A 14,685-nucleotide genomic window follows, 5' to 3' on the forward strand; every position below is an offset into this window, starting at 1 on the left:
ATCAATGCATTTTAATGCGCCAATTGAATTAGCCAGCACATGCAGCTCCACGTATCTGTTTACGTGTGTGTGTGTATATATGCCTCTGTCTGCGCTCCAATGTATGCTCCTGGGTGCATTTTAATAACATTTCTGTATTCTTTTGTAAATCCATCAATAGCTGTTTTTCTCCGTATGAAATACCCCCACCCATTGTCTCACCCAGAAATTGAAAACATAAACTGGAGGAATGCTCACAAGCCATGGAATATCAATCAGTCTGCAAACAAGTCGGAGGTGTCAGCAGAGTAATGGCTTTTGTTTGAGAAAGAGTCCATAGCTGGTGCACACAGGGATTTAAAACAATAATCTTTCCGGCATAATGACTAGGTAATATGGATAGTCCATTTATCTTTGATTAGATTTTTTGATGCAGGGATTCATTCCCTTGGCTCCCTGTTTCATTATTCTTTCTAATTACCTGCACCGATTCGCCTATCAAGCATCAGTACACTGGCAAGATGTAATTGCTTCTGCCATAAATCAAGAAACATTTGGGGGCGTCTCAAGCGCTTCACCATTAATACAAACACATTGAGAAGTCAGGCTTATGTTCGTATTGATAAACCCAATCATTCATTCTGACATTTTGATACTTGATGCACTCAGTCTCCAGCTTTTTGTTTTACTTCTTACGCTGATAATTCCTGTCATGTTTTGTTCGACAGTGTGCACAGAAACAATGCCTGCCTCTGTCTTTGTCTCATTAACATCAAGATTTGCCTTGTCGCCACTTGAGAAAAAAAGCACTTTGCATTTGTGATTGGGACGCCACTGAGTGAAGCATTACGGGTGCAGCCACAGTTGTCTGCCAAGGTCAAGGAGCACATTGTGCCTTAATGACTCCCTGGCTCTGATAAACACTTGGCTGCTGGCCCCCAGTGTGGCCTCATCCGTGTTGTACGAAAACCAAAAACATGTAAAAATTTGCCCGGAGCTGAACACCACATATTCCAGTCCGTAGGGTTATTATTCTAATCTAGTTAAGGCATTAGGCAAATCAACGGCTCCTGCAGCAGCGCAGTGGGGAGAAGTGGCTGGAGGTGGAATGTGAATGAGCTAAGTTAAGGCAGACAGAACTGGGGCTTTGCTGTTAGCCCTGGGGTCAAAGTGATAATGTATGAACTTAGCTCTGGCAGGCGAGCAGACAGCACTACATTAGTGACCAATGAGCGTCTTAGAGTGGGTGCTTTATTCTGAAAGCGACTGAACAAGTCTGCACGTTAGCTGATTGGGGGCAAACATGGTTTTTTTTTTTTGCTCAGCTACATCAGCACCACTGTTCCTGCTGCATCAGATTTGTCAGTTGCTTTCTTTTTTTTTTTCCTTTTCACAATGGCTGCTGTGACCTTGATGTAGCTTGTGATTAGATCATTTATGTTTATACCAAAATGTTATGCATATTAGGCTCTCTGAATACAAATGGAAGAAACCATTTTTTCTCCAAGGAAAAAACAGCCTTGCGTATTTTTGATGAGAATAAAAAGTAACTTTATAAGTTTTAAGCTCAGTGCTTACTAATTCTAACTCGCAATTCTAAGTTTGCATGCTAATGAATACAAACTCCTTTACTTGAAAAGAAACCACAAGGTCTTTCTTTTATTAAATTCTATCAACACACCCAACACTGCATTTTTTATTCTATTAGAATGGCAAGGACACGGAGTTGGCCTGTGGTTGGTGGAAACCTGGATGAAATGTTAAATAAACACACTATTGCTAAAGGCAAAAAAGCTGAAGAAAAGTTATTTTGATCCCTCACACTGTTGTTAAATTTAGTCTTGAAATGCTGTGGACGTGTGTGATCTGTTGACTTCTGGCTGTCCTCGCTTAATAGCATCTTGTCTGAACACATTCACTCTGCCCGGACACGTTGGCCTCTTGTGAACCAAACAGTGCGGAGCAGCTTCAGCTGACGAGAATGCCCAGTGTACTAAAATCACTGGAGTGTAGCGAACTAAATGGTCCCCAACAAAGCAGTAAGGGTTTTACAGTAGTTATTATGCTCCTTGGGGCCTGGAGTCCTCTGTGCTCCTACCTGCCTGTGTTTATTACATGGTCCATATATGTTTTTCACTTTTTAAAGCCTCACTAGCCAATATATTTATATTACCAATAGATCCAACGGCCACATGGAACGTAAAAGATGTGGCTCTTAATGATGAGAAAAACCTGACTGTGCAGTTATTCAGCTCTACAGGGACCTTTGGTGACTTTCGGCCTGTTGTTTTGGTGCCTCGCAACTTTGTTGGTTCATTCTCACCTCTCGCATCAACATCCCACTTCCAGATGCATGAAGCAAATGTTTTCAGTGACTAAGCCGTCATGGTCGGCATACTAGCTGGTGAACCTAGTGGTGTATATACCCCCTAAAGAGCTTGATATTTATCTCAGGCGTTGGTAGAGACCAAAACGGAGCTACGAGAAGAGTGAGTGTTGGACCTACATTCATCGGGTCACCTGAGACATGACTCCAAATTAATACTAGTGGTAGTCTGTAACTGCTGGATGTGTCGATTGGCAACTGTTTTTGTAAATACTCAAACATTACTACTAGGCCAACAAAAAATTTAACGACTGAAACTCAGCGACCCAAAGGGTGAAACTTTTATTATTCTAAATTGGTTCCCCTGGAAACTCTAAGACATGATGACACAGAAATAATGATCAACTTTGAACTACAACCCACAGTGGCTTTCAGGCTAATATCTCCCTCATAGAATGAACATAGAATGAACCCAGGTCTTGCTCCACATCTGAACTTGCTCTACAAGTTTACTGCTAATTTAATTCTGCAGACTAAATAGCTAATAAGCTATGAAGCAAGCACATTAGGTATAGTAAAAACTCACTGGCTAATGTCAATGTCAAGATTTGCTTACACGTTAAATGTCTCGGTCATTATTCTTCAACACAACTGCTAAGAAGACGATACCTGTCCGATTGATATGTAGCAGACTGATCCATACACATATTTGGAGTGAGTTCCATTCTCTGCAGGGTAGTGAGTCTGGAAGCCACTGCTTAAGTTTCCTGTGATCACAGATCTGATGAATACATTGCTGTAGATATTTCAGACTGTCTTGCGGTAATGCTTGCTGCACAGTGTTCTATCCTGGCTGCGTCCTCCCACTGAAAATGTTCAAGTGGCTTATGTTGAAACACTGAGTGGGATGACTAAGGTGCAGCTGGCAGTGACCCAGGTTAATATGGTTAAAACACTTGAGTGCCAGTATCTGCAGTCACAGAGGCATGCGGGGTGCCGAATGCAGAAAACAGCAGAGAAGTCTTCAGAGAGTCCTGTGGAGGAGCGCTGGGAGCCGTGATACTGTAGCTGCTGTATAAGCAGCTGTGCTGAGGCCTGCATGGCGGCTGAGGTGGCTGTAACAGTGATTTCCCCACAGTCTGTCTGTTTCTGCAGACCATGAATTAAATCAGCACCTTTTTGTAATGGGATTCATATGCAGCAGGAATCCTAATTAAACGCTGCACACAAAGCCAATTATGTTAAATGTAAATGTCACACAAAGCTGAGAGACACAAGAGAGAAAGCACACAGGCTACGATCATTGAATCACTGAAGGCTGATGACAGGAAACACAGCATGCCATCACAGCACAGAGAGCAGTGCGATCACCTCGGGGTGACTCAACGTCATCTTTAAGCACATTTCAAACTGCACGGACTTCGAGGAGTGTATGGAGCACTGAACCCCCCTTGAGCATGTTAACTTTGTGCCTTGATAGAAAAGATGAGGTCATGCTCTGTGTGGAGCCACAGCGCACCACTTCTCCTCCAACTCCAACAAAACAGACGATTAAAAATAAAAGCTCTCCAGTCTGCTCTCAGAAAACTATAATTGATTTCCTCTTGACAATGAGAATGCTCAGAAAATCACGAGTCTTCTGACAAAGAGCGGTGCGGCCTTTAAGGGTTTTTACAGTCACTGCCACCATCTGATTAGAGCGAAGCAGCAAACAAACTAAAGAGAGTAAATCTGATGTCCTCTGGTGGATCTGAAGTGGGATCAGAGCACTTTGGGAAGCCTGTGCCATGTCTGGGTTTGCCTAATCAAGTAAAAGTACACAGTGAGACTGAATCACTTTGTACATGATTTACTTGAGCCATAATTCATTTGGAATTGGAGATGAGGAGCTGGCAGTGGCAGGAGGGAGGTTAGAGTGTACCGAGTTGTGAGGAGGAAGTGATCTGAACTGACTACATGACTGTGGTCGGCACCACTCGTGTTCTTGGAGATGTTTGCTTTTAGCTGTGGGGTTTCTGCTGCACTTTACAGTCAGCAGTCAGCAGTGTGGGCCGCAGTTGTCAGGTGGATCCTTCTGTTGATAAAAGTTGAACTTCTGTGCAGGAGAAGAAATATGAACCAGCCCTTTCCCTTGTGGACTTACCTAAAAATAGGTCATTTATTCTGTGCAGGTTGCAGTACGTTTGTTGGCTCTATTATGAGGGAGTTGAAACTGCATCCACCCCAAAAAAAGAAAAAAGAAAATGATGATTAGCCCTCTGAGGCTGACCATGCATGAATGCAGGGGCAGTTGCATAACATGCAAACACAAAACCTCTTTGCAACATGGATGTGAAGCACTAAAGCTCTAAGTTCAGGGCCACCAGTGAGTGGGAACTGTTAACCTTCGCATTACGGATCAAGTAGCAAGAAAATCTGTCAGCACGTCCTCGCAGATCACCAGCTGAAGGGAGGAGGCTGCTCCGCCAAGCACAAGTATCTGCTGCTTTCATAGTCGCGCTGTTTATTTTATCCTGCGAGACCACAACGCGGCTCGTGAATATTCATGATTGTGCCTCCGAACGTCAGGACGCAGCGGCGGCTCTTCCTCCCCGACAGAGAGCGGAGAGGCTGGAGGAGAGGAGAGAGACAGCATGCCAGGGTCCGGCTGCATCTCTCCCACCGCATTTGAGGGCGAATCTGCTCTCAACTCGTCCGACTGTGCGCCGCCGACCGGGGAAACGACGATGGACTGACGGGAGCACAAACACAGAGAGAGAGACAGAGAGAGAGAGAGAGAGAGAGAGAGGGGGAGAGAGAGACGCCTTGTTTTTGAAGCATGCACACATCCTGTGGACATCAGCTCGTATTTGCAGAGCGGGACGGGATCGAGTGACCACAACGCCTTTGAGGGAGAGAGATGTGGGAGCAGGATGCTTCGATGCGAGCGGTTATTGCACTGCATCCCCTGTGACACGGACGAGACGTATTTGGGCTGAGCAACTGGCGACTTATCACGTTGCAGGAGGAGAGAGATGTTTCCCAGCTGCCGCGGGCTGTCCAGCAGGATGCATGCCTTCCCCGGCGTCCTGTCTCGCCTCTAATATGTAGCTCCAACGCGCGGCTGTTTCTCGGCTGGTGAAGCCCGTAAAAAGCATCTCTGACCGGCTGGAGCCGAGCACCGTGGTTTGCCAGCAACCAACCCCCCCCTCCCCTCCCCTCCGCACACACACACACACACACACCTTCAAGCTCCATGTGACGGGTGCGATGCTCCGCTAAGAAGCGAGCGCAGCCTCCTGAGCTGTCCGTGGTCCTGAACGCATCTCCACGACTTGACCTTCTCTCCTCCAGGCAGACAATCACCCTCCTGCAACGCACAGTAAGGTGGCAGAGCAGGCCACCGCGCATGGACCGCTGCTGGGCTTGACTGAGTCAGCCAGACAATATTCTCTTTCATGGCTGTGGCACGCAAAATCAAAACTTTGCTGACCGTCAACATCTTAGTGTTTGTGGGGATTATTCTGTTCTCGGTCTACTGCAGGATCCAGGACCGATCCGAGGAGCTCATCCAGATAGGGCGTATTTCTGACCAGAGGCTGCGAGCCAGGAATGGCAAAGTTTCCAACTTGGTGGACAGGCAGTCTATTCTCCAGAGGCTGGAGAGGCTGGAGGATGTGGTCTACAATCAGCTGAACGGTAGGATGCAGCTTGTACATGGTAATCATCTCAGAATGAGCAAAATGTGTGACTTACTGCTAAAGAGGTCATCATTATACCGAGGCAAAAACATCTGTGAGCCGAATGCTTAATGTGGTTAAACCCCCTAAAAGTGAGTGTTTGTGCAGTGCTGAGGGCTTTGCTCTGCTTAATTGGCCAAACTGTCCTCCAAAATCTACAAAGATGAAGAGGCTGAATGCACCGAGGTGAGTTTTCCACAGACCTGAGGCATGACTCATGCATATTCTTCAGCCTGACAGACTGTAGCCTCATTTCTTGGGCAAAACCGCGAAACACCAGCCTCATTTTGTGCATGAAACAAAGTCAATGTCAACGTGCTGGTGAGTGAAGGTCTGCTGCCTCCACAGCACTAACCCTGCTTGTTAGGGGGCTAATGAAGCAGGCTGATGTATTACAGTGCAATACTTGGTGTATGTGCTCACAGCGTTTGTGTTGATAGACTTTACTGGGCTGTTACTTTAACAGCCTACCAGACTGTGACTCCCCTAACCCATAATCGACTTGTTGTAAACTTCACATAAACTTATGCTTTAAGTGTTGATGTCTGTTCTTCTGCATAGAACCCCGCTCAGAGGAAGTCTGTCTCCATCTCAGCAGCAGCTCATTTCACTGGAGGCACTGCTGGTGGAACATATCAGATTTAACAAGCTGTCTCAGTTTTGAAGAGACAGTCTAATGTAATGGCTCAATAACGGAATGACAGACGTGTATTTCATTACATGGCCATCAGTCTCCGTGGGGCCGATTCGGTCTCCTCAGCACAGCGGCAATCTTTAAAATCCGGTTAGGTTACATATGACTCGTGGTCATACTCTCCTGTGGGAGATCCACACGATCACGGATGATGTTAAACATGCTATTTATCTGGCATCATTCATACAGATGCTTGACGAAACTTATCTGGATACAGTACATGAAACGTTTTCAGCTTACAACTTATTGTGATGAATAAATAGACATTAGTTATATCAGTGTTTGTTAACTTAAATCAAGCAAACAAACTTACATCCTCAAAATTCATTTTAGAATTAAATTAAGCTCCACACTCCCGTGCATCTAATTGTATTCATTCAATTACTGTTAACGCATGAATATATACATTCATTATATTAGCCAGGCATGGTTAATGAATGAATGACAATTAGGGCTGCAACATGTAATTTTCATCATTGATTAATCCGCCATTCATTTCTCAGTTAATTGGTTAATCGTCTGGTCCACTGACTGTCGAGAATTTTGAGAAATGCCTGTTGCATTTACTACGGTTTCATTTCTGTCAATCGACCAATTCATTAATAGGCTCGGCTCAAATGGCAATGCAACATAAAAACAACTCTTTTTTTAAGAGAACTGCTACTTTCTACTATTTCCTTCTCCTTTAAAGGTCTGATAACGGTGTCTTTCTTATGAGTGACTCAAAACCTTAAAATAATGAACACTTCACATAACAGATGATAGTAATCCATGGCCAATCCGCAGGCTCCCGCTGACTCCTGCACAGTTTACTGTTGTAATGAAAGAGACACATTGCATGAGATGAGTGTGTGTGTTGGACTGATCCGTGCTCACTCACATTTTCTCGCACTGTAGTGGCTGCTTTGGTGGCATACTTTAATAAAGAGTTGTCTGGGAGTGAAAAATTCACAAACAGATCCTGGTGCATCTGCAGGCGGCTGAAGGACGTATTGATTAATAACCCTAGAAAAATTCATTCCTGCCCAAACTTCTCACCCACAGTCGCTCCACTAACTCATAACGCCTCCAACTTATTCACTCACCAGTTTTGTCTCACTGACTCGAGCTAAAACGTCTTGTTCACAAGCCTACCAATCAGAATGTTACTCCTGTTGCTGATTGATCTATAATCTATTAGTTAAGATAGAAAGCTGTTATCATGTGTGTGAATCACTGTAGCTCAGGCCGAAGGAGGACGGGGGCTGTGCAAGAGGAGGCACTTTCTGCTTGTGTTGTTGTATTTCATGCTGGTCACCAGTAGAGGTCACAGATATCTTAATACCTCCTTAAACCACGATTCAGCCCGTTGAAAGCAGATAAAACCCTGAGTGCAAGAGCACAGAGAAAAGACATAGAACATGGAGAGATTGTTGTTGAGGATTCCTCATCTCAGTGTAAGAAAGATCCAGAAAATAGTGGCTTTGTCTGTTTTCTCAACACTCAGTTGTTAAGGACATTTCACAGCTTCATGGCCCCGAAACAGTGCGACTGTGGACTGTGTTTCTGCATGATCTTGATATTATGCCCGAGCCCGAGCAGCTATTTGAGGGTCACTCTGTCACTGTGAGTTATGCTTGGCAGCTGGCATCCAACCAGCAGGCATTGCCGCTCAAAAAGTACAATGCATCCTCTCAGTCACTTAGCTTTATATACAGACAATGAGACTAAGCCAGTCAACCCCACAGTGTCACTGCTGTGGGACAGAAGCACACTGTCTGCAAAACTCTTCAGGGACCCAAAATAGAAATACCTGATTCACGTGGATTACTGGATTTTAAAACATGCCTTTGCAGTTTTTATTAGGAAAATGGTAATTGACTTCCCCCCCTGTGTGTTGGCTGTATATGGCTAGATATACACAATCAAAAGAGTTGTAGTTTGTGTCAGCTGTTTTATGTTAGCGAACATATCAGCATCTCAGCAAGTAGCTGGGAAACAACTTGCAGATCGCGAGTGGAGAGAGTAACAGTCAGTTATGGGCTGAGCAGAGGAACAAGTCTTCCATTTAACAGAGGAGAATAAATGCATAAACATTTTGAACCAAGGTGTGAGGCTAAAATGAAATTAATAAATCAGATAAATTCAGCAATAATCACATTCAGAGTCCAGCTGTTACACTGAATTCCAAATAGCTGCGTTCATTAATTTGACAAATACAGTTGTTCAACGCGAGCGCAACAAATTCAGATCTACACTTCGCAAACATTCGGCACATTTCTCTCTCTACGTAACCCAAGTCTGAGACAGAAAAAAGGAATCAATTGCAGTTTTGTAATTTTTATTTGACAGCATCAATGTGTACCAAGGAGGGCACACAGCCTGGAAGCGTTCGCTGGCTGTCACAATCCCTCAATGATTTGTCTTGAGCTCTTTAATGCCGTACTTAATCATATCCTCATATCCCAGGTCACTGCCCCTTTTTCTAAATCGTGCACAGACCACAAATTGTATTCTATGGCCACTGGGAATAACTATGGTGAGAGGAGGACTCAGCGCGCCAATAACTATTACCATGTCCGGCAGCGATATGAAGTAATTGCCCATTCCCTCTGTTGTTTATTGCCTACCAATGGCATGCTGTGGGAGCTGCGGCAAGGTCCAATTAGATTTGAAGGACATAAACAAGTTGCAGAATTCCTCTTTTATGGTTGCCTGATGGATGGACACCAGACTCCCAACAAGAAAACAAAGGTTAAGCTTTATCTGCAGCCCACTCTGCACAGAAATGAGCAACGCGAGGGTTATCAGCAGCACTGCTCTGCTGTGGATGCCACCGTCTTCGGGTAATCAGATGTGAGGGTTTTAAGCTTGTTAACAAGCTTATGAAGCGGTGTTTTGACCTTAAGTAGTGCATTAGAACCAGCAAATACCTTCTCACCGGTACTTACCTGCCGAAGCCCTTTGAATCTGACTAAACGAATGCAAATAAGACAAGCGGCCAAAGATAGAAATAAATACGTTGAGCATTAGTCATTTTGTCACTCAGTTTGACTGGTAAGGATTTTGAAGGTCAGCATTGACTTGGAAAATCTGAAGTCAGCCGTAGAAATCCGACATAACGTGTCAGTGTTCAGGGTTGCCATGTACAGCTACAGTCCTTGTATGTAAAGGGAAATATAAGATATTTTAATCTAATATGATTTTGTTTTGTATGTTTTGCCAAAATGACACATGCTTGTAGGATGAGGACTGAAGAGTCTGGAGAATGTTAACGAGTCTGGCTAGTTAGCCGGGCATGCTAACGGCTGCAGCTGACATTTGAGAAGTAAAAAAAAGAAAAAAACAACAACCAAAAAACACTGATTAATCCGTTCCTTACACTTGTGTGCACCGCTTCAACAGATGGAGAAATCCAAAGATTGACAGGCCTGCTGTGTTAGGTACGCTTGCTGAGCTATGATTAGGTAATTGCTGTTCAGGGAAGGGGAATAGAGAACTGTAATGTGCAAAAATAGCGTGGAAGAAAAAAAAATCATTATCATTATTAATCAAATCATTAAAAAGCAACTCGATAATTTTAATTCCGACGGTCTTGAGGTCGAACTTAAACTGGATTAGATGAAACTACCTGCCTTTCTTTTCATTGCCTCTCTTTCTTTCTACTGTTCAGTCACCGAAAGCAGATCCAAAAATAAGTTTCTTAAAAAACAGATTTTGATGTCAGCAAGTGAATGTGCCACTAGTCAGTTGACTCCTCCGACCACCGCTGGATGTGTCACTGTGTGAGCTCGGCTGGTGTCCCTCAGCTCGCGGTCCTACTGAGGTTCTTGTCATCAGCCATGCATGTCACTCCCGGCCTTCTCCCTGGGCGTAGGTGCTGATGGGATGGCAGCCTCACAGGCCAAGCTGCAGCACCAGATATGCTCCTTATCTATAATGCCCAATTATGGCAAAGAATCTAACACTGTTTATATGCTAAGCCTGCTGGGGCAAAGACTTGATGAGAAATGAGAAATGTCACACACTCTCTCTCTCTCTCTCTCTCTCTCCCTGACACACACTTGATTCTCTGGCTGCGTGTCAATGATACACATCACCGTGTGCCTATATGTTGTTGTTGCAGTGTGGAACGGCAGCAGGTGCAAAGACATCACATCACAGCGCGGTGAAGTTTGATGAAATATATTCCAATAATGATATGGAGATCAGTCTCGGGCCGACAAACAACGGTTTTCGCAAACAGATAAGAATCAATTCTGCTCAGCCTTGAGGAATCATGATAATGAATTCAGCAGCTAACCTGACAATCAGCAGTCAGCCACAGACAATAATGACAATTTCAGATGGAGCGAGCATCCCTCTTATTTACATTGTTGGCCCGGAGTCATGCAGTGATTGCATTACTAACATCTAATAATGACATCCAGCAAAAGAGGGGCATGCAGACCAGTTTGTAATTAATGATGAAAATTAATTTTCCTTTCCCTTTATACACCTTGAATGCTTATCCATCTATTTGGAGAGTTTTGAGAAAATGGAACAACATTGTTGTGAAAAGATTACAACCAGTACAGAGGATGTAACCAAACACAAATAGATTATTCAGATATGAACAGATAATGCACTCTAGTGGCATTTGTTGATGGATCTTGTGAACTAAAATTTGTATTACTGCACAAATGAAGCGTAATCTGTTGAAAGATGGACAGGAAATCACACCAAAGTGATTCAGACTTGAACTGCTGGTAGTTAATGCAGCACCGATTTACATAGACCAGATCTGGTGAAATTCAAACAGATGAAGGCAATAAGTTTTACATATATAAGCTATATATAAAAAAGGCTTCATAAGTTGTTAAAAGCATCACACTGTTTTATTTGATTCATTTGGTAGAATCAAATATAGTGTTATTCTGTGTCGTCTGTGAACAGCAAAACACACACGAGAGTTTAAAAGGCAGAAGAGAGCATAGCAAAAGGAGGCAAATCTGTGTAAATCAGAGCACGCAGATAAGAATACAGATATTATGTTTGAAATCAACAGATGCAGATAGTAGCTTTGCTGTGCTCCCCGAGTAATTACTAATATTAGCTTGAAGATGCTTTCTATTCAGTGTTAACAATATACACAAAAGACATGCTAGTGTGATTTTGCCCGTCACTCTGAGGCACACATTGATGCCGAAAATGCATTTTCAGTCCAATAAGGCGGCGCTCCGTCAAAGGCAGGAAAAGCTGTACTGAAACAGGGAATGGGGTCTTTAATGGGTTCACTTTGGTGTAGCTGCCAGACTACACTTTTAAACCAGTGCAAATATGCCTTTATATAAAAAACAAATGAATAACGCTTGAAAACAAATGAGCTAATAGAGTAAAACATGAACAGAATGTCCTACCTTGCTGTTTCTGCACAAACACTCTGTATTTGGTGTATCTGCACTGCCAAGCAAGCTGTTGTAGGGCTTCAATTTTGCAAAAGGGCAACAATACATTGTTGAGATATAATTCAGGAGTCTAGCACTATCAATTTCCAAATCAGAGTTGGTGATACTATGAGTGGCGGTGCTCGAATTAATGCAGCCCTTCTCCCAGCTCTCAATATTTCATAGATTTGTTTTGGCCTTAGAAGGCTTTAAACCTCTCTGGAAGGAGTTATTTTCCTCTTCTTGAAGAGATCCCTCACCATCAATATTTAGATCTCTGCTGCATCACTTTGGACACGCATAAATCCAGTCCTGCTCTTAAATCATTCATTAAAAATGGGGTCATCTTTGAATCTGAGGCTCAACCTTATAAAGGCCAAACCAGACAGCCGAAGATCGCTGTATAATCTACAGCTGCTGCGGGTTTAATGTGTCGTGTCAGAAGGGTTTGGACAAATGGATTGTGAGGAATGAGCAAAGAGACAGATGTATACTTGGACACCATTAGATTCAAATTGGTGCCTGACGCTTTCAAGGATGCACATCCAGCTGACTCTTAGATGGGAAAGAAGCCCGAGTGGAAGAAGCAGATGCTGGGCTGTAACTGCCTGGAAGTGAGATGATGAAAGTGCTAATGTGGCATTTGGAGTGTGAATCCCACATCGGAAACAGAGAGTGAAAAGATACTTCACATGAACTACGTAGACATTTTATAGCTGTGCAGTCAAATACTACAGGTGTGGTATTTGTTTTAGCTTATAAATCAACTCTCATCGTGTGTTCGTGTTTGTAGTTATCTTGGTCATAGCACTGCAGTGAGCAGCGTGGGCCTTTAGTCATTGTCATCTTTTTTTTTTTTTTTGTTCAGAACATAACAGCCCACTTGCTGGATGCTTTTATACAAAGTGCCTCAGAGGATCGTGTGTACATACATATTTAACTCGTGCAGTCGCCGTGAGAATAGCTCTTAATCCTCACAGTGTTAGTGCGATGCTCTACCCACAGACGTACGCGGTCCAATTCTTCCTTTCAACCAATGTATTAAAAGCTTTTATTTTTGTGTACAAACGCTCTATTTGTGGAAACAAATTATTGCTGCGTAAAAGAGGCATTCGGGTTTTGATATTGATTAATTTATGCATATTCTGTTCTTGTTGAAAAATAGAAGAAATTACAAGATGGAGAAAACATAAAAGATGAATTAGAGCCAGACAGAGCAGCTGAACTACCTCAACGTACCTACCAGGCATGATAAAAAACAGGTTTATATCATCAGTTATGTAAAAACTGAACTCTGCAAAAGACTAATTCAACTTCGGAGTTAATGTGCTGTTTTCACATCACAAAAACAAACTCTCCACCATCAGATTGCCTCCACACAGTCTTAAAATGTATGTTGAAGTGCTCCAGAAAGATAACAGTGGGTTGGATTTCAGGCCACTCTTCCCATAATGGAATTCCCTTCAATCAGACAGAGGTAGAGGAAGGCAGAGGGAAGCAAAATAACGCAGCCACCAGAAAACAAAGCTGGCAGGCACTGTCGTGCTTCCAAGACTCATGCGGAGACAGAGAGGCCCTCCAGACCCACGTCTGCGGCTCTGGAGGGTATCTGTGTTATTGTGTGACATGGGCCGCAATGCCAGATGGCTGGTCCGTGACGTGAACCCCACCCATACTTGTCACTATGCCACCACATTGGCGGGTGCAGGGCATGCTAAATCCCTCTCGCGGGAGAAGCCAGTTTGCAACCATTCAGCTCCAATTACAAATCTTCAGTAGCACCCGAGGATTTGAGGCCATCCAAATATGGTGATTACTCCGCAGTTCCTGGAGGGGTGAAGCTGAGAGCTGAGCTCTTCATTGGTATGCGCTGTTTACTTACTGTCTGTGTGTCCATCTGTTGATATGGAGAACAGACGCAGCACGATTTTTCTATGGAGGCCACACTGGAAGCTTGGCTCGCATAACAATTATGTGACATTATCCTGCAGTTCCGTGGAATTTTAAATAGTTGAAGAATAGACAAGCTGGCAGAGATGCATTAATAAAGCTGACAGCATGCTTTTGTTGAAGAAAACTCTTTCAACTTTAGATATATAGATATATATTTATATGCATATATCTATTTTCTAAGGGTAGGCCTCAGTATTTTATATTATATTTTTTGTATGCACCTATGGATCCTAAAGGCCTGATTTACGTTTGCTGTTTATAGGACAGCCGTCATGTCTGTATGTCAGGGCTTGATTGTCTAATATCCAGTAGTAGTGTGTCAGTTGTGAGAAAGATGAGGATGTTTATGGCTATTAGTAAGTGATCTCTCTAAGGAGTGCACCATCCTTTCACTAGCCAACAGCTGCCTTTTCTTTACCCTGCACTATCACAGCACTACTACAGTACAGTTAATGTATACAGTCATAGAGGTAAAGTATATACCTGCATTTATCACGTTTGCTCATTTCCACTCTAAATATGTATCTCGGGCTATGTAAAAATGGTTGCCCCATTAACACATTAGGAAGGGTTCAGACCTAAGGTTCTGCCCCCCTCCCCACCCCAAAC

General features: G+C 43.4%; 1 protein-coding gene across 1 annotated transcript in view; it reads left to right on the top strand.

Moving 5' to 3' along the window:
- The first annotated feature begins 5,742 nt into the window (after window positions 1–5,742).
- The window catches only part of galnt9 (polypeptide N-acetylgalactosaminyltransferase 9), an 82,073-nt gene continuing 73,130 nt past the window's right edge, over window positions 5,743–14,685 (top strand). Inside the window, exon 1 of the mRNA XM_070834028.1 lies at window positions 5,743–5,983. Within this exon, the coding sequence (XP_070690129.1) occupies window positions 5,743–5,983 (241 nt within the window). The remainder of the gene's footprint in view (window positions 5,984–14,685) is intronic.

The sequence above is a fragment of the Pempheris klunzingeri genome, chromosome 7 (assembly GCF_042242105.1).
Source record: "Pempheris klunzingeri isolate RE-2024b chromosome 7, fPemKlu1.hap1, whole genome shotgun sequence".
Taxonomy (NCBI): Eukaryota; Metazoa; Chordata; class Actinopteri; order Acropomatiformes; family Pempheridae; genus Pempheris; species Pempheris klunzingeri.